The sequence below is a fragment of the Xenopus tropicalis genome, chromosome 9 (genome assembly GCF_000004195.4).
Source record: "Xenopus tropicalis strain Nigerian chromosome 9, UCB_Xtro_10.0, whole genome shotgun sequence".
NCBI lineage: Eukaryota > Metazoa > Chordata > Amphibia > Anura > Pipidae > Xenopus > Xenopus tropicalis.
The window spans coordinates 32118766-32146739 of NC_030685.2; the positions used below are offsets into that span (position 1 = coordinate 32118766).

The 27974-nt window shown below is 38.8% G+C and overlaps 1 protein-coding gene across 1 annotated transcript; it reads left to right on the forward strand.

Moving 5' to 3' along the window:
* The first annotated feature begins 1233 nt into the window (after positions 1-1233).
* LOC116407765 (nucleolar MIF4G domain-containing protein 1-like) lies at positions 1234-4994 on the forward strand. The gene is made up of 4 exons (XM_031893749.1): positions 1234-1325; positions 2667-2736; positions 3186-3259; positions 4356-4994. The coding sequence occupies exons 1-4, from the start codon at positions 1284-1286 to the stop codon at positions 4917-4919; spliced, it is 750 nt and encodes a 249-aa protein (XP_031749609.1). The 5' UTR covers positions 1234-1283; the 3' UTR covers positions 4920-4994.
* The last annotated feature ends 22980 nt before the right edge of the window (positions 4995-27974 follow it).

The window sequence follows — 27974 nt, forward strand, 5'->3', positions numbered from 1 at the left end:
ATTTACCTTAAGGCTGATGTCAGACGTGGCGTATTCCCGGCAAGCCAAAAAACGCTTGCCGAGAATACGCCCCGCTTCTGTAAATGCGTCCTACCTCTGCCTGCACCCGAATGGTTGCAGGCACATTTAGCCGAAATACGCATAAAAACAACAGACTTTATATTCTTTCGCGTTTTTATGCGTATTTCTGCTACATGTGCCTGCACCTGAGCGTATCTCACAGCACAGGTAGGGCGCATTTCCAGTAGCGGGGCGTATTCTCGGCAAGCGTTTTCGGCTTGCAGAGAATACACCACGTCTGACATCAGCCTAAGTTGTTTAATTCATTGATGATCAGTGGAGTTTGCCCCTGCCTGCCCCTGTTAAGCTTCTCAGCATTGCCACTGCTTGCTACGCACGTTATGTAAGCTCCTATTTATTAAGTTACATTAAGTTTCTAGGCAACTTGTGTAAGTTTTAGTGTAACTTTATAGGTAACTTGTGCAATTTTCATAACTTTAATCATACAATTGGGCCCAAATTCATATGCAGATCTCACCAGGCCCAGCACAACTGCCCCCCTCCCCCCCAGATGGCAGCCCTGATACTGGATGTTGTATTTGGATATTTGTGCATCAGTGATCACCATAAAACTCACTCCTGACCTAGTAACTGATTCTTTATTATTTTTTGTGCACGGGTCAAAGTTTACACTTCATGAGTATTTAATATTTAAAGGTTAGTTATTGGCATTTGATATTGATTGTATATTATATTAAAGTCAGAGGGTGGAAGCGAGGTATTTAGTTGCAAGAAAACAAGTTTTAACTAAGTATTTAATAACAAGTATTAAACAAGTATTTAATTTCTGGGGAACTATTAAGTATAGTTTTTACATGTAATCTAAAGGAACTTTTTAAACAAAGTCATTTTAAAAATGATTCTTCGCTATGCCCCTCTCAGCAATCTGTCTCAACATGGAGACCTTCATGAAATGAAGCCTGTATTACACTTTGTTTTCATGACAGTTCCCATTTAACTGCCATTTAGAGCATTGAAACTCTCTGTAGGTATGTGTGCAATAGGTTTCCATAGTAACGACATTCTAAGGCTGAGTGTATTCCACAATGTAAACTCCAAAACCATTATGACATCATCACAGTGTGATGATGTCACAATGGTCACTGTTAAGCTGTAGAACACACACACTCAGGCACAGCCACATTTGGTTTTGTCAAGTCAGAGTGCGAAGGCGAGCTAGTCACTTTCTGAAAAAATCCCAAGATATCACAGTTTTTAAGAAAATGGTTTCCAGACTCTTTTCTTGCCTGCCATGCAGGAAAATGGTAAGGATATTAAAATATTTAATTTATGGGGAACTTTCATTGAAATAAACATTTAATATAACATAAATCTCATGGAAAGAGACTTTCTAAACAAAATCATTTAAAAAGTTATTGTCACAATCCGCTCTCAGCAATCTGTCTCTACATGTAGGATTCCATGAGATGAAGCTTATATGACATTTTTAACTGAAATGGAGAATGTCAGAGCTATCTGTATGCAGATTCTAAAATCAAATAAATTCTCTAATATAAACTCTAGGGAATGCTAACGAGCCAATCTGTCCCATTTTGCTTCAGCAAAAAAATCATGAAACTGCTGAAAAATATGTGAAATGCATTGAAGTTAATTGGCGGGTTTTATTAATTTTTTTAATTTACTACAGCTTATTAGAAGCATCTGTAGTATTAGTTTATTAGAAGTACCTGTAGTATTAGTTTATTAGAAGTACCTGTAGTATTAGCTTATTAGAAGTACCTGTAGTATTAGCTTATTAGAAGTGCCTGTAGTATTAGCTTATTAGATGTATCTATAGTATTAGATTACAGGTATAGGACCCATTATCCAGAATGCTCGGGACCAAGGGTATTCCGGATAAGGGGTCTTTCCGTAATTTGGATCTCCATACCTTAAGTCTACTAAAAAATCAATAAAACATTAATTAAACCCAATAGGATTGTTTTGCATCCAATAAGGATTATTTATATCTTAGTTGGAATTAATTACAAGGCACTGTTTTATTTCTACATAGAAAAAGGAAATCAGTTTTAAAATTCTGAATTATTTTATTATAATGGAGTCTATGGGAGATGGGCTTTCCGTAATTCGGAGCTTTCTGGATAACGGGTTTCTGGATAAGGGGTGCGATACCTGTATTAGAAGTACCTGTAGTATTAGCTTATTAGAAGTACCTGTAGTATTAGCTTATTAGAAGTACCTGTAGTATTAGCTTATTAGAAGTACCTGTAGTATTAGCTTATTAGAAGTACCTGTAGTATTAGCTTATTAGAAGTACCTGTAGTATTAGCTTATTAGAAGTACCTGTAGTATTAGCTTATTAGAAGTACCTGTAATATTAGCTTATTAGAAGTACCTGTAGTATTAGCTTATTAGAAGTACCTGTAGTATTAGCTTATTAGAAGTATGTGTAGTATTAGCTTATTAGAAGTATGTGTATGCAGATGCTAAATCAAAATAATGAATCAGCTAATGTAACAGTTAAAGAAACTCAGATGCGCCCCAGTAGTTGATCTGACTGCATTTCAATTTAAAGTGAATTAGTTTGAAGTGAAATGTATACATTTAGCCTGAATTCCCTAATCATATAAATATTTATATTTCAGCAGAAAAAGGTGGACGATTTCGAAATTGTCATTCAACAATTTAGAAGCGAAATGGATCGGGAATTGAAAGGTAATAATCAAATTCTTTTGATATACCCTAAATAGATATTTCATAAGCTAACTCCTATGTACCTACACACACACACACAGTTTGGAACTCTATAACCATTCAATAATGTACTATGGATTATCCTCTAAGGACAGTATAGGGGACAATTATGGATATAGAAAAAGAAATATTTTGCTTGTTTTTATGGCAATTTAGCCACTGGAAGGCACTGTTTGTTGAATGACTAAGAACAAGATTAAAAACAAGTAAGAAGCAATCAGCATGGCAGCTTCCAGTTATATATATATATATATATATATATATATATATATATAAATCTAAGCAGGAAATTAAGAATATCTTTGTAAAAGAACCTAACAATTCGGCACCTTTTCAATTTAATCACAAGGTTTGATTTATCGTTTATGTAAAGCAGAACATATCTCACAAATATTTTTCTTTTTATCCAGAAATAGAAGGAATCTACAATGAGCAGCTAGAGGAGCTCCGGGAAGCCTGGATCGACTCGCTGACTCATTTAGAGGTATGCAAATAATAAATATACTCTATGTTCCACTAAAGAATTCTATATATATAAATATATATATATTCAAATGCAGCTTCCTTTGTTTACCGGGTCTTCACCATGTTGGTTACGTATGTGAATATCTAGAGGGAAGCGCATAAAACACTAATAGTGCAATACTGTAAACTCTAAAGGTAACAATAAGTTATATAGTTATATAGGAAGCCACTTGATAATGTTCTGCACGCAAGTTGTAGTTAAACAAGAGAAATCATTTTAACCCCAGTGGTTCCAATCCCCAGTTAGGTGGGTACTCACACGATCATAAGCAGAAATTGAATACTATCCTTAGGGGGAGATTTACTAAACCACGAATCCGAAACCCGAATGGCAAAAATTTGGATTGGAAACGAAAATGTTGCCGTCTTTTCACCACCGTTGAGACTTTTTCGTATTTGTCGTGACTTTTTCGTCGTCGCCGCGACTTTATCGTAGTTTGCGCGACTATGTAGTAACCGTCGCAATTTTTTCGTATTGAACGATTGTAAACGACGGAAAAACCAATCCGTTTTTTCCGCGACGGCGGGCAAAAAGTCGTGGAAAATATACGAAAAAGCTGCGACGGCGACGAATAAGTCGCGGAACATACGAAAAAGTTGCAACGGCGACAAAAAAGTTGCAAAAATACCGATCATTACGAAAAAATGCATTCGGACGCCTTCGGACCGTTCGTGGATTAGTAAATCTATTGGTCATCTATGACAAACAGCAATGTTTAGGGGTTACACCTAACGTGATAACTAGAATCTGGCTGCAGAGCAATCATTTGTACCTGCATATAAATTACATTTTAATTACCAGCCTACAATGCCCAGCCTTCTGCCCCTCCCCCCAATGCACCACCTCCCAACACTTGTGCAGAGCCTCACCCTGTATTTACTGTATAAAATAAAGGCCAGTTATTCCCAAATTCTGAATTGTTGCAGTAGGTCAGCTTTCTTAAATGTTATAAGTGGACTTATTTATCTTAAAATACAACTACTTTTTTATATGAAATTAGAAATGTAAAAATGATTGGCCTGATGAACTTATTTATTCTTTGCTTTACTTGTAGGAAAGAATTGATGACATATTAGGGGTTGTAAACAATATGCAGGCCCTGATATTGGAAGTGAAGGGGAAAGATCAAGAAACACCAAAGGAAGAACTCACTGATGAGAGCTACGAAACTGCTATGGGGAGTTCTTCAAGCAGTGAAAACACTGCAGAAGAGCAACCCAAAAGCAGCGAGTGCTCTGATATCAGTGAGGGAGAGGAACAGGAAGGATCAAGGAGCAGTGAGACAAGCGAGGAAGGAAGAATGGAGACCAGTGAAGGTGCAGAGGAGAAAAACACTGTAAAGCGAGTCAGCTTTGCAGAAAACCTCTGCACTGAGATCCCACAATGGAAGCACAAAAAAGAAGGCAAATTTCTAAGATTCTTTAGAAGAATCTTTAGAAAGAAATCTAAGAAAGGTGGGAAGAAAGAAAACACAGAAAACTGTGATGAAAGGGTAAAAGGGTCCACAACCAAAAGAGATGTGCACTTTGATGCAAATCTCTCTACTTATAATGATGGGACCCGGCAGTGGAAGAGCACAATGCTGGACCATGACGAAGATCTGCTGCAGAATGATTAATCATAGGAAGCAATGAGAAAATGAAAAAAAAAACAAAAAAAACAAAATTTAAAAAAAAAATGTCAAAAACCAAAACCAAAAAAAATTTCAAAAAGACAAAATACAAAATTTTTTTAAAAAAGACAAAAAAAAAAGCGGGGAGCGGCAGGACGGAGCGGGGAGTGGCAGGACGGAGCAGAGAGCGGCAGGACGGAGCGTGGAGCGGTAGGACGGAGCGGGGAGTGGCAGGACGGAGCAGAGAGCGGCAGGACGGAGCGGGGAGCGGCAGAACGGAGCAGGGAGTGGCAGGACGGAGCAGAGAGCGGCAGGACGGAGCGGGGAGCGGCAGGACGGAGTGGGGGAGCGGGAGGACACATCGAGGAGCAGGAGTATGGAGCAGAGAGCGGCAGGACGGAGCGGAAGTGGGAGGACACAGCGGGGAGCAGAAGTATGGAGCAGGCTCCATAGTTTGAGGACGCAGTAGGGAGCAGGAGCGGGCCATAGTTTGAGGACGGAGCGGGGAGAGGGGGAGCAGGGCCGTAGTTTGAGGACGCAGCGGGGAGAGGGGGGCCGGGGCCGTAGTTTGAGGATGCAGCGGGAAGAGGGGGGGGCAGGCCGTAGCTTGAAGACACAGTGGGGAGTGGGGGGGGCAGGGTCGTAGTTTGAGGACTGGCCCCCGAACAGTCTGAGGGACCATGAACTGGCCCCCTGTTTAAAAAGTTTGAGGAACCCTGCCCTAGATGCATGTAAAAGTCCAGCTTCAAGATACTTGTAGGGTGGAGTAGATGAAATATCAGGGGTCATAACCAATATACAGGCCCTGATAATGGAAATGAAGGGAAAAGATCAGGTGAGGAAGACTATAGAATACCAAAAGAAGAACTCACTGAAGAGAGTTACAAAACCGCTATGGAAAATACTCCATGCAGTGAAAAAATTGCAGAAGAGCAATCGCAAAGCAGCGAGGCCTCTGAAAATAGTGAGGGAAAGGAACAGAAAGGAATTGAAAGCAGTGGGACAAGTGAGGAAGAAAGAATGGAGGGCAGTGAAGATGCAGAGGATAAAAAGAAAGTGAAGCAAGTCAGCTTCACAGAAAACCTCTGCACCTTTTATGAAATCCCCCACAATGGAAGAAGAAAAAAGAGAGCAAATTTATAAGATTCTTTAGAACAGGTATCCTCAAACTACGGCCCCGCGAGCCAGATCCGGCCCCCCAAGGTGATTTACCCGGCCCCCGCTGCGTCCTCACCCCTGGCTACTACCTGGAGATGGAGGATTTTTTACAGTGAGAGCTGTGAAGTTGTGGAATTCCCTCCCCGAATCAGTCGTGCTGGCTGATACATTATATAACTTTAAGAAGGGGCTGGATGGATTCTTAGCAAGTGAGGAAATACAGGGTTATGGCTCTCAGTACAAGTTGATCCAGGGACTGGTCCGACTGCCATCTTGGAGTCAGGAAGGAATTTTTTCCCCTCTGCGGCAAATTAGAGAGGCTTCAGATGGGGTTTTTTGCCTTCCTCTGGATCAACTAGTAGTTAGGCAGGTTATATATAGGCATTATGGTTGAACGTGATGGACGTATGTCTTTTTTCAACCCAACTTACAATGTTACTATGTACTATGTTACCTGTCTGCTTCACTGTGGGGACATGACGCGGGGACACAGCAGGGAGTGGTGAGAAGTATAACTACGACAGAAGGAGAAGCAAGTTACATTTACAAGATCTCTGCACCTACAATGAGATCCCTCAATGGAAAAAAAAGCTGTGGTGCAAAATTATGAGATTCTTCAAGAAATATGGATGCACATTTATTTCCTCATTTTATATTAAAAAGGATTCAAAATCTAAAAAAATTTGTTTAACTTAATACTTAAAGGGCTCTCTATTTTTGTCTGCAAAGTTTAGTGACAATAGGATTATTAGTTAAAGAACCGCAGCAGTTTAAATTGAAACCAATAAAAGTTAATAGGTAAATTGTGATTGGTGGGTGTGCCCACTTTTTCTAACCTTGAGGTGATGTCACCCAAACAGTGGGCACCCTGGCATAAACAGTGTGAGAATGACAGCATTTTAAATTTAACCAATAAAATTCAATAGATGAAATCTGATTGGCTGTTAGTGGCCCAACCCACTTTTCCTATTTTTGAACTGAGGTGACCGTGACCAACTCTGCAAAGTTTGGGGCATACAAAATTGTGGGACTGACAGGATTTTACACTTCACCATTGAAAGTAAATGTGTGAAATGTGATTGACTGTTGGTGGCTCCGCCCACTTTTTCTAACTTTGAATGGGAAATACCCAGTGACTAACTATGGAAAGTTTAACAACCCTGGAATTAATACTTAAATAATGGCATCAGTTTAAATATAAACCAATGAAATTTAATGGGTGGAAATGGATTGGCTGCTGGTGGTTCCATCCACTTTTTCTAACCCTGAATACATGGTCAGCCAGTGACTGACTGTGCAAATCTTGGGAACCCTGACATAAATAGTGTGAGAAAGGCAGCATTTTAAATTAAAACAAAAAAAAATTCAATAGGTGAAGTCTGATTGGCTGTTGGTGACTCCACCCACAACTCTGAACCGCAGTTACCTGGTGACTAGCTCTGCAAAGTTTGGGCACCTTAGTATTAATATTTAAAGAATGGTAGCAGTTTAAATTTAAATGCTTGAAGTCTATAGGTGAAATCTGATTGGCTGTTAGTGGCCCAACCTACTTTTCCTATTTTTGAACTGCAGTCCCCCAGTGACCAACTTTGCAAATTTTGGGGACTCAGGCATTCATTGTGAGGCTGACAGCATTTTACACTTCACCATTGAAAGTAAATAGGTGAAATGTGATTGGCTGTTGGTGGCTCCGCCCACTTTTTTTCTAACTTTGAATGGCAAATACCCAGTGACTAACTCTGGAAACTTTAAGAACCCTGGAATTAATATTTAAATAATGGCATAAGTTTAAATATAAACCAATGAAATCTAATGGGTGGAAATGGATTGGCTGTTGGTGGCTCCTCCTACTTGTTTGGGAACCCTGACATAAATAGTGTGAGCAAAGCAACATTTTAAATATAAACCAAAAGAATTCAATAGGTGAAGTCTGATTGGCTGTTGGTGGCTCCACCCACTTTTTAAAACTTAAAGTGCAGTTCCCTAGTGACCCTGGTGTTAATACTGTGAGAATGGAGGCAGGTTGAATTTCCCATTGAAAATCAATAGGTAAAATCTGATTGGCTGTAGTTGACTCCACCCACTTTTTCTAACTCTGAACTGCAGTTACCAGGTGACTAACTCTGCAAAGTTTGGAGACCTTAGTATTAATATTTAAATGGCAGCAGTTTAAATTTAAACATATGAAGTCTATAGGTGAAATCTAATTGGTTGTTGTTGGCCCCACCCACTTTTCTAAACTTGGAACATAGTCACCCAGAGAAAAACTGTGCAAAGTTTGGGGACCCTGACATTAAACATGTGAGAATGGCAGCAGTTAAAATTTTCCCACTGAAAACAATGAAAGAAATGTGATTGAAAATGCTTTTGGCAGCCCCGCCCACTTTTTCTAACCTTGAGTACAAAGTCACGCAGTGACTGACTGTGCAAAGTTTGCGAACTCTGGCATCAAACCAATAAAATTCAATAGGTGAAATCTGATTGGCTGTTGGTGGCCCCGCCCACTTTTTAAAAAAAAAGTTTGGGGACCCTGGGGTTAATACTGTGAGAATGGCAGCAGGTTGGATTTCCCCATTGAAAGTCATTAGGTAAACTCTGATTGGCTGTTGGTGGCTCCGCCCACTTTTCAAAACTAAAATTGCAGTCCCCTAGTGACCAACTGTGAAAAGTTTGGGGACCATGGTGTTAGTACTGTGAGAATGGCAGCAGGTTGAATTTCCTCATTGAAAGTCAATAGGTAAACTCTGATTGGCTGTTGGTGGCTCCGCCCACTTTTCTTACCTTGAACCACAGTTACTTGGTGCCTAACTCTGCAAAGTTTGGGGACCCCGGTGTTATTACTGTGAGAATGGCAGCAGGTTGGATTTCTGCCAAGTCAATAGGTAAAATCTGATTGGCTGTTCACATCTCCGTCCACTTTTGGGCATCCAACAATCATCATATATCCCCCTTGTAAGCAAGGAGAGGCATCGCAAAGCAAAACCTTTATGGCTGAATAAAAGTGTTATTGTCGAGGTTGGTAAGAAAAAACGTGCTTTTAGGGCATTCAAGTTAGCTGGGACAGCAGAAACTTTCATCAGGTACAAGGAAGCAAATAAAGCATGCAAAAAAGCTATCAAGCAAGCTAAAATAGAAATGGAAAGGGATATTGCTGCTAGGAGTAAAAAGAATCCTAAATTATTTTTTAATTATGTGAATAGTAAAAAAATGAAGCAAGAAGGGGTGGGAACTTTATTATCACGGGGGGGTAAGTTGGTTGATGAGAACGGGGAAAAAGCTGAAATTTTGAACTCTTATTTTTCATCTGTCTATACATCTGAGGAGCCAGATAATGAAGGCTTCCCTTTTAATTTACCCAGTGCTAGTAATTTAGCTACTGACGCGTGGGTCACTCGGGAGGAAATTCAAAAGAGACTTGAACATGTAAAGGTAAACAAAGGTCCAGGGCCGGATGGGATTCATCCCAGGGTATTAAATGAGCTGAGCGCTGTGATTGCCAAACCTCTTCACTTAATTTTTCAGGATTCATTGAGGTCTGGCATGGTGCCGAGAGACTGGCGGATTGCTAATGTGGTGCCGTTATTTAAAAAGGGATCCCGTTCTCAGCCTGAAAACTATAGGCCTGTTAGTCTGACATCAGTAGTAGGAAAACTTTTGGAAGGGGTAATAAGGGATAGGGTACTTGAATACATTGCAGTTCACAATACTATTAGTTTGTGCCAGCATGGTTTTATGCGTAACAGATCTTGCCAGACTAATTTAGTCGCCTTTTATGAGGAGGTGAGCAGGAACCTTGAGGCTGGAATGGCAGTTGATGTCATCTACTTGGACTTTGCTAAAGCGTTTGATACAGTACCTCACAGAAGGTTAATGATCAAATTAAGGAATATTGGCCTAGAACATAATATTTGTAATTGGATAGAAAACTGGCTGAAGGATAGAGTACAAAGAGTGGTTGTAAATGGAACATTTTCTAATTGGACCAGTGTGGTTAGTGGAGTACCGCAGGGGTCAGTCCTTGGGCCTTTGCTTTTTAACTTGTTTATTAATGACCTGGAGGTGGGCATAGACAGTACTGTTTCTATTTTTGCTGATGACACTAAATTGTGCAAAACTATAAGTTCCATGCAGGATGCTGCCGCTTTGCAGAGCGATTTGACAAAATTAGATAACTGGGCAGCAAACTGGAAAATGAGGTTCAATGTTGATAAGTGCAAAGTTATGCACTTTGGTAGAAATAATATAAACGCAAACTATCTACTGAATGGTAGTGTTTTGGGGGTATTCTTAATTGAGAAGGATCTAGGGGTTTTTGTTGATAACAAGTTGTCTAATGCCAGGCAGTGTCATTCTGTGGCTACTAAAGCAAATAAAGTGCTGTCTTGTATAAAAAAGGGCATTGACTCAAGGGATGAGAACATAATTTTGCCCCTTTATAGGTCCCTGGTAAGGCCTCGCCTTGAGTATGCGGTGCAGTTTTGGGCTCCAGTCCTTAAGAAGGATATTAATGAGCTGGAGAAAGTGCAGACACGTGCAACTAAACTGGTTAAGGGGATGGAAGATTTAAACTATGAGGTGAGACTGTCGAGGTTGGGGTTGTTTTCTCTGGAAAAGAGGCGCTTGCGAGGGGACATGATTACTCTGTACAAGTACATTAGAGGGGATTATAGGCAGTTGGGGGATGTTCTTTTTTCCCATAAAAACAATCAACGCACCAGAGGTCACCCCTTTAGATTAGAGGAATGGAGCTTCCATTTGAAGCAGCGTAGGTGGTTTTTCACGGTGAGGGCAGTGAGGTTGTGGAATGCCCTTCCTAGTGATGTTGTAATGGCAGATTCTGTTAATGCCTTTAAGAGGGGCCTGGATGAGTTCTTGATCAATCAGAATATCCAAGGCTATTGTGATACTAATATCTACAGTTAGTACTAGTGGTTGTATTTATAGTTTATGTATGTGAGTGTATAGATTGGTAGGTGTGGGTTAGGTGTGCTGGGTTTACTTGGATGGGTTGAACTTGATGGACACTGGTCTTTTTTCAACCCTATGTAACTATGTAACTATCATATTTTCATTCAGGCTGAACCCATGACTATGTGATTCAAGTTTGGGGAGTGTCGCCTCAAAGCTGTAAGATTGGCAGCAGTTTCAATTTCCCCATAAAAGTCAAAGGGTGCAATATGATTGGCCCCTCCCACTTTGCGGGTTTTTAAAAAAAAAAAAAAAACCTGAATGCGTAGTCACCCAGTGTCTGACTGTGCAAAGTTTGGAAAATCTGGCATCAAACCAATAAAAATCAATAGGTGAAATTTGATTGGCTGTTGGTGGCTCCGCCCACTTTTCAAAACTTAAACTGCAGTCCCCTAGTGACCAGTGTAAAAAGTTTGGGGACCCCGACGTTATTACTGTGAGAATGGCAGCAGGTTAGATTTCTGCCAAATCAATAGGTAAAATTTGATTGGCGCTTCACAGCTCCGCCCACTTTTGGCCATCCAATAATCATCCTATTTTCATTCAGGCTGAGCCCATGACTGTGTGATTCAAGTTTGGGGAGTGTAGCCTCAAAGCTGTAAGTGCAGCAGCAGTTTCAATTTACCCATTAAAGTCAAATATTAAAATTTGATTGGCTGTTGTTGGCCCCTCCCACTTTGGGGTCATACAACAAATGTTGCTGCTTCATTCGGGGTGACCCCATAATTATGTTATTCAAGTTTGGGGGGTGTAGCTTCAAAGCTGTAAGTGTGGCAGCAGTTTGAAAATCTTCCCTGTCAAAGTCAATGGGAAAATTGGGGGGTTCGGAGCGGCGCCACAAAAAGACGGGGGGCGCAATCGCTTAGAAAAGCACAAGCAACCTGCTCCGCTATAGGGCAAAGATGTGTGGGGAGTTTGGGTGTTGTACCCCTAAACCTGTAGGAGGAGTAGCATTTAGAAAATGGGGGGCGCTAAGAATAATAATAAGAAGAAGAAGCGGAAGAATAAGCTAAAGTCGAAGAACAGTCTGTGGGGGTTTTCAACCCAACATAATTAGTAAGAATATTATGCTTTTACTTGCCAATTTTTACTGACCGTTGGTTATAAAACGCCACTCCTTTCCTACTGCATCACCTACTATGAAGGAACATTGAACATTGCTCTGGATACACTGCCCCTAGTATTACATATTATAGCAAATTGCTGTGCAAAAATTATTAATTATATATAATATTCTTTTATTAATAATTTCAAAATGCTCGTTTAGTTTTTTCTTCATTTAAAATTTGTTTCGGTTGTATCATTCTACTGCAGATTTCTCTGATATAAATATGCTTTCTTTTTGGATGATATAGAAGCTAGTATAATCTTGGTATAGTGTTTAATTGCTAGACATAACGTTACCATTAAGAAAAGTATGTGTGGGGAAGCGCAAACACCAGAACCTGGCGCAATAACTTCTATATAAAGTGCTCATGTGCCCACACGTTAAAAACATAAAATGAATATGAGGTGCTACTGCCAACTTCGTTTTGTGCAAAAATACAAACTTAATTGAGGTGCCAGACTGCAAGTGACAGTATCCTTTCAATAGTAGGATCTCCTACTCACCAGATGCCCAAAGAATCAAAACAAAATGTAATGTGCATGGCAATCAATCTTTGGTGTTAGCGCTTCCCCACAGATATTTTCTTGATTTTTGATCCACTCAGCAGAGCGGATCTGATAAGGGTGGAGCTGCAATCAATTGCCTTATACAGGTATGGGATCCCTTAACCCGGAAACCCGATATCCAGAAAGCTCCGAATTACGGAAAGCCTGTCTCCCATAGACTCCATTATAAGCAAATAATTCAGATTTTAAAAATTGATTTCCTTTTTCTCTGTAAAAATAAAACAGTGCTTTGTATTTGATCCAAACTAAGATATAATTAATCCTTATTGGATGCAAAATAATCTTATTGAGTTTAATTAATGTTTTATTGATTTTTTAATAGACTTAAGGTATGAAGATCCAAATTATGGAAAGACCCCTTATCCGGAATACCCTTGGTCCCGGGCATTCTGGATAATGGGTCCTATACCTGTACCACAATAACAATGCTGAATGAACTTTTCTTCTGTTTTGTTTGGACATAACAGTAACATTGTAGCTCAAACACATGACAAGGGGACTCCTCAATTGCCCTTCGCTTTCAACCATCCCTCTGAACCCGATTGTTACCTTTATATAACACCAGGAGCCGAAATGGTTAAAAAAAGGCCACAGCATTTATTCACATTTTCCTTAAATGGGAAGGTACTTACCCATGTAAAGGGCCAGATTTAATTTGATGAGAAAAGCTTAATTTTAATTCAGTTGCAGATTTTTCGATAGAGCCAGAAGCAATTCACTAAGAACTTATCTCACTTTTTATCGCATGAAACCGTGGGAGTAAAAATTGCAACTGAATTAGTAGAAAAGTTTATTTTTTCCTCAAATTGAATCTTAGGCATAAGGTTTGACGTGATAAAAATGGGATGGGCTTTTTTTTTTTGCTGTATTTTTATGGAGGAATCAGTTTTATGCCCACAAAACAGACTTTGCTTTCATTCATTAGAGTCATCTATTTCATCTTTTTCTATCAAAGGCTGTAATAACGTATTAATATTAAGGGGGAATATTAATATTGTGCCAATGAATTGTACTCATCTAAATACAGAAGGCATGTGCTTTAAAAAGTAGTGTTTAAGGCTGATTTATGGAAATTGTCTCTAGAAACCCTTCTAGTCCCACCCATCTGTTCCACTTCCTGCTGCCTCGTTTCCCAGCACACTACACTGTAGGATAGGAACCAATCAGCAGCTAGGCTGACCTGATAGGGAACTGAAACCTGTCTTTGCTTGTGTGACTGCAGGGCTGTGATTGGCTACTCCCCTCCTACTGTGCTTCTGGCAGGGACCATTAGGACACACTCACCTCTCATTTGAAACACAAACAAGGACCTGAGAGAATCTATATGGAGCTCTATCAAAGGGGCCATTTTTACAGATAGGATTAATTTGTAGCCCAAAGTGAAACCAGCACCATATATTATTCATAATTGCCTTCAAGATTAGAGTTTTTTCATCTTATATGTCTCTTTTAAAGTTTATATGGTTGCCCCTTTTTGTAAAATGTAGAAGTAGTAGATTATTCCAATGCCATTACACTGCCACATCTAATTCCCATGCAGTCAATTATAGGAATATGAAAGTTTGAAGGAATATAGTCCTTTTGCATTCAGAGGTCATCTTGATTTGTTGCCCATCGTGATAAGACTTGAATAGTAATTAAAACACGGCTGTGGAACACCTTGAAGGCTGACCTGGTTCTATGCTTTATATCATACATTCGTCTCAGTATGGAACCAAAAGGCTAAGTGAATAAATTTCTCACATGGCAGAATTGTGGCAGGCAAATAGTCAGCTATAAAGAAAGTATTCCATTGTCTAAAATCCCCTTAAGCTTTTTGTGCATGTGGAAAAAGTCAGTGCCGTTACTCTTAATGCTTGTTCTTTAATGGTGAAATAATGTCACAGTCAAATAAGGTAAAAGACCAGAGTGAAGACTAAGAAGTCCAACACCCTAGCCTAGCACTGAGGTGAAAGGAAGAGGGAGAGTTATTGGACAACTGCATTGGCAGAAGGGGCCACCACATAGGGTGCATCTGGCACATAAAGCCATGCCCTTTTTATATGTGTGACGTTAGTACCATATGAGCTAGAGGCACAAGTCACTGTGGCTGCTGCTTAGACTATATTTAATTAAATGTAACAACAGTTCTGTATAGTCAGGGGAGCCAAAACCTTTGCTATACTTTGAGGAAATCTGAGTCCTTTGAAAGCTCTGCTTTCACATTGCAGAGCTCCTGTGACTATGGAAATGTGTTGCTATGGGCACCAGAAATATATTAAATAATTATTTAAATACATAGAAATAAGGAAGATGATCACCCACCATTATTTTCTAGACAGGACAGCAGAAATGCAAAGTATGTTTCACCAAGAGTAGAAAGAATGCATACAAATCTTATGTTCCATTGAATATACTTTTATTTTTGTTGTTATAGAGCAGGGGGACCTTTCTTGTTCATGAGCCACATTTAAATGTAAAAAGACTTGGAGAGCAACACAAGCATCATAAAAGTTCATGGAGGTGCCAAATAAGGGCTAAGATTGGCTATTAGGCAGCCTCTATGCACACTATCAGCTTACAGGGGGCTTTATTTGGTAGTAAATCTTGTTTTTATTGAACCAAAACTTGCCCCCAAGTCAGGAATTCAAAAATAACTACCTGGTTTGGGGGCACCGAGAGCAACATCCAAGGGGTTTGTGAGCAACATGTTGTTCCTGAGCCACTGGTTGGGGATCACTGTTATACAGTAATGTACTGGTGATAAATCTTAATGCTGTAAATAATGGTGATGGTTACCTGTAATTAATTTCTAAAATGCATGTAATTAAATACTAAAATGCAATATAAAAGTGTAGTAGTGGAATTTTCTTACCTATTAGACTTTGCCCAACAGCTACTAGAAATGCTAGAGCACATTGGCAGCTCTGCAACTTAGTAGGTACAATAAATATCACATAATAACCGGTAGTGTGCCATGCACTGGATACACAATATTCTCTACTGACTTTGGAGCTTTTATGCTAGAGTTTTCTGTCCAAACAGGAGCAGGAAAATGGCAAATGTGTGTGCAGAAGGAACATATTGCATTATGCATATCATTTACCATTGCTGCCTTGAAGCACAGTGTTGTTATAGCAGAGAACAAATGGTGCTTTTTGGATATCGCTTAGGAATATGTTTTTTAGTTATTTGCTGTGACCCAGAAAGACTAAATTGAATGTCACTCGACATTAAGAGACCATCAAGAGTAGCCAGCTCAAGGTTTGCACAAATAAACATGCTTTGGATTTTTCATTTGGCCTATAGCTGATTTAATGCATTGCATTATTTAGAGGTGCATTAAAAAAAAAGAAATATTTAAAACAAAAATAGCTGAATTCTCACTGGAGAAATAGAGAAGCAAAACTACCAGCGGCTTTTGACTTGCTAGCCTAAAACCAAAATGTAGAAACAAACAGAACTGTTAGATCAATAACTTCTACATGCAGAATAGAAATTATTCTATATACTGTCCTCTGAGTATTATATAGGTGGCCATACACAGGCCTGCTGGGTTACCCAGCCAATCAGCCTGCAGGCTTACCAGACACTCTGATTGGCAGTTCAGATGATTTGGCAGTTCAGGTGAATTGCACTAATCTGCTCATTGGGGTTCTGGGAAGAACAAATTAGTCTAAATGTGCTCCTGACAATAATGCTGTCTCTCTGGAACTTTCTGAAACACTTTTAGATTGTTAGCTCTTTGGGCAACACCCTCTTTATATCTTGCATAGGTAACTGGTCGTATATAATCTGTTTGTTCAGTGTACACTTTATAAATGCATGCTAATAATAATACCATCCTTATGAGCCATCACATAACCAGCAGTTTTTCTAATTAACCTGCACCAAGTGACAGAATTGTAGGGCAGCATCTCTTGTATGGAGTCCCATTTTAGTCATTACAGTGTGAAAGAATACAGTTGTAATACATAATTACTTTTTTATTTGGTCTTATCTGTCAAGTGCAGGTCAGTGTATGTACTGGAGTCTGGGTCGGAATATACTGCTCAAATTCTGCTTTCTTACATGTTAAGCCCAGGTCCGTGTAGGACTGAGTGACTGGAATTTTAATTACATTTCCTTAGCATGCAGGAATTACACATCTGATTTCTATGGTTTGCATTGATCTGTAAATTAATAAAATGGCCCAGAACACAAGAGGATACACTGTATATCATGCCCCTTGGAAGAGGTAAAAGAGGTTAATTGACTCACGTGGCTTTCATAAGATGCAGCACATTGAGCAAAACCAGGAATGGAACCTACATTTAAGGCATTTAGCCAGCTGAGCCACAGTCTGGCTTGTGATGTCATTTTTCTATTTTGTCCTATTTTATTCTATAGACTGTCAGAAATGCAGAATATGAATTAGTGTTTTTTGCTAGAATTGCCTACATTAAGGTTAGTGAGAGAGCATGAGGATAGAATGGTGCAAAATCCTTTCACTGTTTTACTTTAAAGACATAGTGACATGGGATATGCCCCATCAGCCTTGTGAACTGAGTTCTGATAAGTTTCCCTTACTCTTGATGACTGCTCTGCCTCGAGAGGAAACTTCCGCGATTTCAGGGAAATTGCACCGCCGCGTATGCCATCCCACCGGCGATTTACATTTTTGTCGGTGGGATGGCATTTCAGGGAGATTAGTCGCCCACAAACAGGGAGATTTGTTGCGTGCGACTAATCTCCCCGTGTGCCAGAGCCCTTAAGGTGGCCATACACGTGGCGACATTCAGGGCTGAATTGGCAGGTAAGGAGGTAGAAACAATAGGATTTCTACCTCCTTCTGCCGATTCAGCTCTGAAGGGAGAATTTTGGTCAGGCGCCTTCTATGGCGCCCGATCAAAATTTTCAAACTGGTCCGATCGGCGAGTCGTCCGATATCAGCAGCTTCCTGCGATATCGGTCGACTCGCCGACATGCCATACACGCACCGATTATCGTACGAAACGAGGTTTCGTACTATAATATCGGTGCGTGTATGGCCCCCTTTAGGCTTAAACAGTATCAACCAACCCCTGATAAACCCTTCTGTTTATCAACCAACCCCACAACATGAAGGATTTTGCAGATGAACTCTCAACTAGGACATTGTCCAGATAAGCAAAAGTTTCACCTTTTAGGTGAAGATGAGCCAGCATTTTCTTAATAGATCTTGGGACCCAAGACAGCTCATATTGAAGGGTTTTGAAATTGAAAATTCTTTCCCAGGACCAAAAAAACTTAAATACTTCCTGCGGTAAAGAAAAAAAGAATGTGTTAGCATTAGCATCTATCATATCTATTTTGAGCATCCAGGCTCCCGGGTCAATAACCTGATCTATGGATTGGATAGATTACATCCTGAAATGTTACCTTTATGTACTAATTGAGCTGTTTTAGTCTTAAGGTAGCCATACACAACGAGCAAATCTTCTCCCAATATGCCCAACTAAGGTGGGCAATATCAGGCTAATTCAGTTATTTGGCCTAGGGCCAAATGATCGAAATTACAACAGCGGGCATAGGTGCCGTCAGACCGAGGACTGCTTCACCAATGCCATGTGTTCCCCAATCGGATGGGAAATCAATCCTGCCGATTGAAATCTGGTCAATTTTACGCGGGGGTGCTCATACACGTGCAGATAAGCTGCCGAATAGCCCGAATTGGCGTGTATGGCCACCTTTAGAATAATGAAACAGTCTCGATATGACATTAGTCTCATAATAAGTGGGAATGATTCCCCCAAAGTATTTCCTTCCTTTGAATGATTTTGCAAAGAGATGAAATTGTTTCCCTCTGGTTTGTTTGATAAAAAAAAATTTGAAGGAGGCTTTTGTTTGTGATCCAACAGAAATCTTATGCTAATTGTTTACAGAACCAAGTGATCTGAGACGAGCCACTAACATGATGGAATCCACTGTCCACTGTAAAGTAATTGGCTGTTTAATATCTTGAATCATATATAAAATCTGCTCTCTCTCAACTATTATTGCCTTGCCTGCTTTGTTTTGACTTAAAGGCTGAGCAGGCCTTAACAGTATATTCTATCCATGGACTATATTGAGAAGCTATATCTGAACTAAAAGAAACTCCAATGAACCTATAAAGATTGGAAGGGCACACCTTTCAAAACAAGAAACACTCTGGAGACGCTCTGCTGGCCTGTGCTTTAACTGTGGTGGCTCATTTTGCCAATAACTACCTTCTGAAGCAGGGAAATAGGTAGGATAGGGGAGTCTAATCTGGGTGGCTTTGAACCTTCTCCCCATAAGAATACCCATAGATTCCCTCTCCCTGTACAGTTTTATGTGGCTTTCAAAACTGTCTTCAAGCCTTCCTTGATTCTGGAGCCAAGGATGCCTTGGTATTTCTTTTCTTTCCATGTCTGCCCTTTGTAGTCCACTGACCTTGGGAATAATCTCAGAAACAACAGGGAAATTGCCCTTAGCTGTGGGGAAGATGCACAAAGAGAAATTGTCCTTCCTTTTTATTAATTGCCCCTCTGATCCTGTGGTCCTGGGGTTACAATTACATAACCCCACAATTGAGTGGTCCTTCAGTCAAATCTCTTACTGGAGTTCTTACTGTCTCAAGAATTGTCTGCCCTCTACCTTTGTTTGTCACATACCTGTTGCCTCAGTTGATCTCCTGACGTTGCCCACTACATACAAAGGCTTTTCCAATATATTTTGTAAGAAATCTGCCAAGGCACTCCGATTGTCCTATTAATCTTCTCCCTGGAACCATACCACCTCGGAACCATACTTATCCTCTGTCTCCATCTGAAACTTAAGCAACAGAACACAATCTTTAATGTGGGCTTATTCGCCATCAACTTCTCCTGCTGGGGCAGTTTTCTTCTTTGTGGAAAAGGAGGAGGTCTTGATCCTTGTACAGGCATCTCAATAAGATTACTTTAAGGAACTGCTATCCTTTACCCCTCATCTGAACTGTTTGACCAACTGAGAGAAGCAACTTGACTGTGGGGGTTACAACCTGATATGGATTCGTGAGGAGGATGAATAGAAGACAGCCTTTAACATCAGAGATGGGCATTATGAGTATCTAGTAATGCCTTTCGAGTTCTTTAAAACTTTTGCTGTCTTCCAGGAATTTGTTAATGATTTCTTCAGAGGTCTTCTGGGACATTCTGTGCTCGTCTACTTGGATGACATTGTAGTTTTTTCTAAAGACTTACCCAGCTCAAGTGAGTTAAGTACTGTCCCAACTGAGGACAAATTCTCTTTATGCCAAGCTTGAGAAATGTGTTTTTGAAGTTCCCAAGATTCCCTTTCTTTGCTTTCTCCCAGTAAGGTTTTGAAATGAACCTCTGCAATTCTGGATACAGAATTGATTAAGGAATTCTCCACTTGTATTGCTCCTACCTTGGTCCTCATCTGCAAAGGGGGGTAACCTAATGCTTGGCCTCCACAAGCCTTGGAAACTTTTCTTGAAAGAGACTTCTGCTTCTGCTACAATTCTCAGACACCCTGACCCTCTCTTAAACCTTTCTTGACTGAAGTTGATGCATTCAACATTGGAGTAAGAGCTATTTTGTCCCAAAGGCAAGTTTCAAATAGGAAGCTACATCCATGTGTTTATTTATCAAAAAAAGTTTACCTCTTCTAGGAAAAGTTACAACATTGGAAATCAGGAGTTACTTGCTATCAATTTGGCATTGGAAGAATGGTGACATCCTCTTGAAGGACCAATCATTGGCAGGCACATTGGACAACCAAAAAAACAAAAAAGGGCTACATATGGTTTGTACTAATAGTCATCTAGATCTACCTACTCATTATGTGAAGGGACAGTTGAGGATGTTGAGAGGTAGGGATCAAGCAATACAAACTGGAAATTAATATAAAATGAGCAGTTGGATCATTTCATAATATTTTCACCAAACTGTAAATCAGTTTGTAATTAGTATTTTCAGGATAAACAAACATATGGGCTACACTGGAAATGTCTCCCATTTATTATATACATGCTAGCAAGATGTAAAATATTTTCTTAGTGTTATTTCAGCAACAAATGCTGTCGCTACTCAATGACTCGAAGCCAGGAATTCACTATCAATCTTTATAAAAAGCAAAACTAATTTAACATATGGTAAAGCATCTCTGTCCTATAAATATGGATGAGTTCAAGTTTTCATTTTGTATTGATTGATTAGCATGGAAATAGATGCAACCTTTACAACAGATTTCCGCCTGTTATGTCACACAATAAGAGTGCCTTTTCTTGGCTTTATAACCCCTTTTTCTTAACCACGTCAGATCTACAGGATACCATTAAAATACCCAGCGTCCCTTAGACCTGTATAATGTTATCATATGTCTGCCAAAAGGCCTAATTCTTTGTATTGCAATTTTTAGATAAGTTGTTATTCATATAATAACTATATACTATATTTTGCATCTGTATGTAGATGTATAAAGCCTTTCTCCGGGGGAACCTTCTCCGAATGCGCCTACAATAGAGCAATTATGTATGCTGTGCCAACTCATTTTCATTAATGAGAAGTACATTGCATTGTGGGCTTCAGAATGGTGGGTATCAAGAAAATCTTTCATGGATTTGCATCTAAATTTATGCTTCCAGTTGTAGCCATTGCTCTTCATAATGTGAACGTGCAGTTTAGACAATATTCTTACTGCCCTACATTTATTGACTGCTTCTTGACTTGCTTATTTCTTTGTCCATATATTAACTTACCCTGACTCCTGTCCTCCTCTTATCATTGTTGCCCTTTGTGTCCCACCGTATTTTACTTCTTGCCATCTCTGGGGCCTTGCAATCTAACCTCTGACCTCTAACCTCTGACCCTAGAGTTATTCTTCTGTATAATACCAGGCACCCATATACTACTGCAGGTCTCTGCACAAACTGATGTTAAAAGTGACAGATCTTTGACATTTAGACATTTTATTGGGGTACAGAAAATGTATATTTACAAAGAGGCAAAACTTTAATTTTACAGCATAGTCCATTTATAAGTCATTTGTATGTACCAGCATAAAAAATAATGTTGTAGTAATTAAATTTTAACCTCCACTTACATCAAATGAAACAGCCACTAGTTCCAGGTTATCCCTCTGATTATATTCTGATTTACAAACTTTTAGTTTTGCATGAGTCTCTGCTTTTTTTGATTTTCTTATTAATCATGGCTGCTTATAATATTAACATTGCATACATTGTATCCATTGCTCTAGTTCTTGTTTAATACACTCAGTTTTATGAATAAATATGGATGCTGGGTACTTCTGGTGGCTACCTCCTGACCAGGCAGTAGCTCCATAGTTCCCTCAGTGCCCTGCATCAATAGATGCAACAAACATATTTGCATCTAAAGATGCAAGCGTAACACTGTAAATGACGCCATGAGGACTTCAATGTCATTTGCAATGTCATTTGTGCCATTAATTTTACCAATTTGGATGCAATTGCGCCAGAAGCAGAGCAATTGTGTCAGACACAATAATGCTTGCAATCTGGGAAAAATGCTGGATTGTCAAAAAAATGCCAACTGCACTATAGATTGCACTTTGCTCACTGTGTTTGAGGACATAATGAGCCTTAATGTCTATGGAGCTAAAAAAAATTATAGGTTTGTTTATAAAAGCAGCATCTAAACAGTTTTAAGGGGGATCAAAATCCTTAAGCTGCTCTGGCCACTGAGTAACATCTAATAAAATGTTTCTGTGAATAGTCAACAGTTGGTTTATGCCCTTGCCTCACTCAGTTTATCAAGCTTGCTAAATAACAGGGAAAAGACATATTTTTTATTCATGACAATTTTTATTCCCATAAAGATACTGATGTACTGATATGATTGTGATGGTCTGTTTGTTCTCTTTTTGCCTCACTAAATCATGTCACTTTTACTCAGGAGACAGCTACAATTAAGCAAAATATTTTAGCTTGCCTACTATCACTTCCTTTTAAAGGGGTTGTTCGTCTTTAAATTAACTTTTTAGTATCATGTAGACATTGTTTTTTCAGTTATTAGCTTTTTGTTAGCAGTTCTTCAGTTTTGTATCTCAGCAACTATCTGGTTGTGAGGGTCACCAGGCAGTGGGTTGAAAGTGAGATGGCAATATGAATAGGAGAGGACCTGCATATGAAGATAAATAATAAAACGTAACAATAACAATACAACTGTAGCCTCACAAAGCAATAGGTATTGGCTGCTGGGGTCAGTGACCCCCATTTGAAAGCTGGAAGAGTCAGAAGAAGAAGGCTGCAAAAAATTCAAAAACTTAAATAAACAAATAGTGAAAACCAATTGCAAAGTTGCTAGGAATATGTAATTCCATAACATACTAAAAGATAACTTAGAGGTGAAACACCCCTTTAGGGAAGAAGCATTTCACTGTACCAAGCAATTCAGGAGCACTCCCTAAGATGGATAAGTACAAATACTCAGAGAAAGAGCGTGGAATCCTCTCACTGCTTATTTAAATGAAAATAAGTCCAAGTAGCAGTGATCCAAACACCTTTTGACTGCACCAAATCCACTATTTTAGGATCTGGCTGAATTGTGAAACAATTGATTTATTCAGGATCTGGCTGAACCCTGAATCCACTGCGGAAATTGTGCATTTGACCTGCACAGTTCAAGAAATCATTCTCTCATTTCCCTGCACATTCTAGGGGATGAACCAAAAAAAATGGGGGGTACATCATAAATCAGCTCCCAAGCCACCAAATAACAGCAATAGTCACTCATAGTTGGCAAACAGTCTTTGGACTTGGTACGCTAACCTTTTTTAAAAAAATAGTGATAAGCTACATTTTTCACCAGGTATGGATTCGCAGCGAAATTCTGCATTTTTTTTTGCAAAACTGCTGCAACAATTCACCAATGAGGTTTTCCACTCCACCAAAATTTAGCAAAATGCGGCTACCGTGCAACTTTATTGACACACAACTTTTGCGACCATGACTTTTTAGTCATGGTCGCAAAAGTTGTGTGTCAATAAAGTTGCACGGTAGCCGCATGTTGCTAAATTTTTGGTATTTGGGATATTTTCAGTAGTTTGGCAAAGCAAAATGGGACAGATTCACTCATCACTATTAAAGAAATGATAATATTTTCCCCTGGATTAGCAGCTTTGCAGGTCCTGGGAAGTGCAACATGCAGTGCAAAGACCTTCCGTTATTTCTTGTCCAGTTGGAGGAAGCTCCTCTATTAAATATGGGGAAAGTTATAGCTATAAGAGTGAGGAATACACTAAAATATAAATCTCTTAAATACAAATGAATATATCTAATGTAATAGGTATAATTTAATGTTTTCAAAGTTGCCTAAAACAAGCCTGATATAAACCAGAGTTACTACAAGGGCCAAATGATTCTTATCACCATTTGCTGCTTTTATGTTTCTGGGTTATCAGCTGAGAAATGGTGGATCAAGAAGAAAGAGAAACAGTGTTTTGCTTGTTTGTACATGTTTAAGCCATAATCCCATTGACAGCTTCATAGTGCATCTTTCCTCTGTGTATCCTCAGTGTACATTATACAATCCAACAATGCAACTGGCATATGAAAATGTGGATTTGTCAATAAAACAGCATGTGTGCTAAAACTAGGCTGTATTTGCTTTCCTGCAGTTCCCACAGGCCTTTAAAACGGCTTGTTCCTTCAAGCTATTAGTTCTTCCAAGTGCTAAAAATGTGTAACCGAGGCTTGTTTTCCAGTCCCCCGCATGGACCTATTGATGTTAGTCTTTAGAGGCATAGTAAGCTTATCAGTTTTGGGAAACACTTGGTATTCGCTTCCTGAGAAGGGTTTTTGTCTCGGCAGCCTGGGGATATGGTGGACTAAAGCCCAGATGCCTACTGCATATTGCTTGAGATTAATGCAATAAATCTTCAAGATATATTGCAAACTGAATAAAATAAACACAAATCCTATTTTCTGTTGGAAGTGATGTTTGTAGTTTTGATGGTTTTCTAACAATTTTATAATGTAAAAATAGAGAAAGTTTCTCTAATCTGTATGATATTTATATATTTTTTTGGGTAGTAAGTTGTGACATTGTAGCGAATCCAAGTCTATGCTCAATAGCCACCAAAAGCCCAGCTTTTAGCTCAGAAATATAAGGCTGATTTATAGGTGCATATAGGGAACACATGGCACCCTGTCATGGTCACTTGGGAAAGCAATTAGTCTATTATGCATTTGGCTTGGTTTCCAGCATGGTGGTCAGACCTTCTACAAAAAGTCATTTACTATCGCCATGTCATAAGTGAGATAATGATTCAGCTGTTGCATTTTATGCCATTTTACCGTTTAGTAAGAAGTGGACAATGGTCATTAAAATGCCAGGACTGGATTACTGGAGTCAACATCTCGATCAACATTTCTATGTCCATCATAGAATGAATGCTTAGTTCTTTATTTTAGTAAAGGTATAGGATCCCTTATCCGGAAACCCATTATCCAGAAAGTTCCAAATTACGTAAAGGCAATCTCCCATAGACTCCATTATAAAGAAATAATTGTAATTTTTAGAAATGATTTCCTTTTTCTCTATAGTAATAAAACAGTAACTTGTACTTAATCCCAACCAAGATATAATTAATCTTTACTGGATGCAAAACAATCCTATTGGGTTTATTTAACATTTATATGATTTTTTGTAGACTTAAGGTGTGTAGATTTAAATTACGGAAAAAACCCTTATCTGGAAAACCCCAGGTCCCGAGCATTCTGGATAACAGGTCCCATACCTGTACTTGTATTTTCCATTAAAACAGAAACACACACAACTGAGTAAAGTGTAACCTCACTACTGGTCTCTATTATACGTTACTGATCTGTAAACCTGTATTATTATACATAGTTTAGAATTTTGAGAATTATATAAAGTAGAAACTCAATACTGTAACCTGTGATATTAACATGAAAAAAATCTTTGCAAAGATTGTGACAGAATATTCTCCATTTTTCTTTCTGTTAAAATCAATAAAATTTATTTAAAAAAAAAAAAAAAAACAGAAACACACACTGTACACAGGTTTTCTTAAAAAAAAGTGTATTCATCATGTCCTTCATAATACAGTCTCATTTGCACAATTACAGATCAGAAAAAAATGATAACAAATCGTTGTTGCCAACAATTTTACAAGTTTTTGTTCTATTAGTAATACAAAGTAAAATAAGAAACACAATCATGGTTTAAGTTGTCACAGGAAATTGCAGATTTCCCTTAATAACATTTAAGTCACAGAGAAGGTTTGAAAATGAAATGAACAGAACATCTTTCCGTATAGCAACCCATTGAGGGATGCTTAATGTGATTATATGGGTACAGTGGTTTCATTAAATAGCAGCTTTCAGAATACACAAATACAGAGAATGACAAACCTCTGGAGGTTCTGGAAAAGAACAAAGGGAGTCTGACCAAAGGAGACTAGCTGCCAACACCTGCCCGTCAAGCATAATTAAGGAGGTTTATGCCCATACTATTTCTTTTATGTAGATGACAGACATTTTCATATATATATTAATTTAATGTAACTTGTTTGTGCAAGTGGGGATTGGCAGTAGCCAGTGTGCAAACACAGAGCTAGGTATCTCTCTAACCTGCGTGCTGCTGCCTGCTATACACTGCTTCAGATCAATACTTTGGGAAAGATTGGTTTAAATCAGATTTTAACCTAATCAAAACAATCTCTCCCAAGGTATTGTAGATTTCTGTGAGAGTGCTATGAGAATACTGAGTGGGTTGGTGTCAGTAATATCTGGAGCCTTTGCAGCAATGCCATTATTCAATCATTCCAGAGGAGCAGCTTGAACTTTACCATTGGTGACCCTTTATATACAATCAACACACACAGAAAAGGAATTGTATGGGATATGTGCTTCTGCACATGAATAAAGACCAGTTTTATGACACTGTAAAGTGTACCGTTTTCCCAATTATTTCAATAGATAACAGCAAAATAATATAATTATATATATAAGCTATGGATAACTGGAAAAAATATTGTAGTCTTCATATTTTTGCTTAAAAATAGTAGCTACATTTTATAAAATACATCTTAATTTTTCAGTTACAATATGGAAAGTGCACTTTTTCACATAAAGTCATATTTATCTTCTAAGCCTATAAGGTAAAGCAGGAAATATTACACCATTATTACTTGGAACAGGTTGATTTAAAATTCAAACCTGTATAAATATCTCATGTAAAATTGTCTATACGTTAAGGAATATGTTATTGTAATATGAATTTTCAGACTGAGGAAAACCGTTTTCTTTCATGCTCTTGAAGAGAAAGAGTAATGAGTAGCCTTTTCTCAAACTACAGAAGAACTAATTAACAATTCACTTTATTATAAATAAATACTTGGATATGTCCTTTACAGGTGTATGTCTATTTTAAATATTTATTTTGCATTCTATTTGGATTAGACTCATCTCCAGACAGTGCCTAATCTACAGATGGACTACTGAAGGGGGAAACTGAACAGTAACTTGACAGTTTTAACTCATCAACCATTTAACTTGATGCCTGATGCCATGATACTTGGGATACTTGGTTCTGCTGAGAGAGTATACCTTAAGTTCCCATTAGATCCCAACATGGTCAGCTTCCCTGATGGCTTTGGAGATCTAGTCCTTCCATTAAAGTTACACAAAAATAATGGCTTATTTCAAGCTTACAACCCGGTGCCCTTAGTAGCATGTGAGTGCAACCAAACCAAATGCCATAGGTATGGTTTTAATTTCCATTTGTTCTAATCAAATGCAGAGTTGTTCCTTTGTTTTGCTTCTACAAAAAGTTAAAATACAATCATAAAAGCTTGAATGTCCCATGTTTATGCCTGGTAAGGTCTTATTTGTAAATTATCTGTGCGTTTTTTTTGCTAACATCTACAAAAAGGCAACATGTTTTTTGTCTGTTGGCGCCTGATAAGATAATCACTTTGTGTAAATCTGAGAGAGATAGGATCAGTGCAAAGCCTATGTCTCTTCAGGAGAAAGCACCCAAGAAACAGCAATTATGACATTATTTAATTAAGGAAGCAATACATACACATTGCACAACAAATTAACTCCAGGGATGTCTTATCTGTGGCCTATAAGCTGAACCCATCATTGCCCACAGCACAGGAGTGCTGGCTACTTTTTACATTGAAAGCAAAATCCTACTTCACCAAGATAAGGTGCTGTTTTGAATTAACACTTCACATTTACAGTGCACAGCAAGTGTGATGGGTTTTTTAGAAAGTTATGCA

Coding starts and splice junctions, on each gene's coding strand:
- LOC116407765 (XM_031893749.1), top strand. CDS start 1,284: ATGGTTTCCAGACTCTTTTCTTGCCTGCCATGCAGGAAAATG. Junction 2,737..3,185: donor AATGGATCGGGAATTGAAAG/GTAATAATCAAA, acceptor CTTTTTATCCAG/AAATAGAAGGAATCTACAAT. Junction 3,260..4,355: donor ACTCGCTGACTCATTTAGAG/GTATGCAAATAA, acceptor CTTTACTTGTAG/GAAAGAATTGATGACATATT.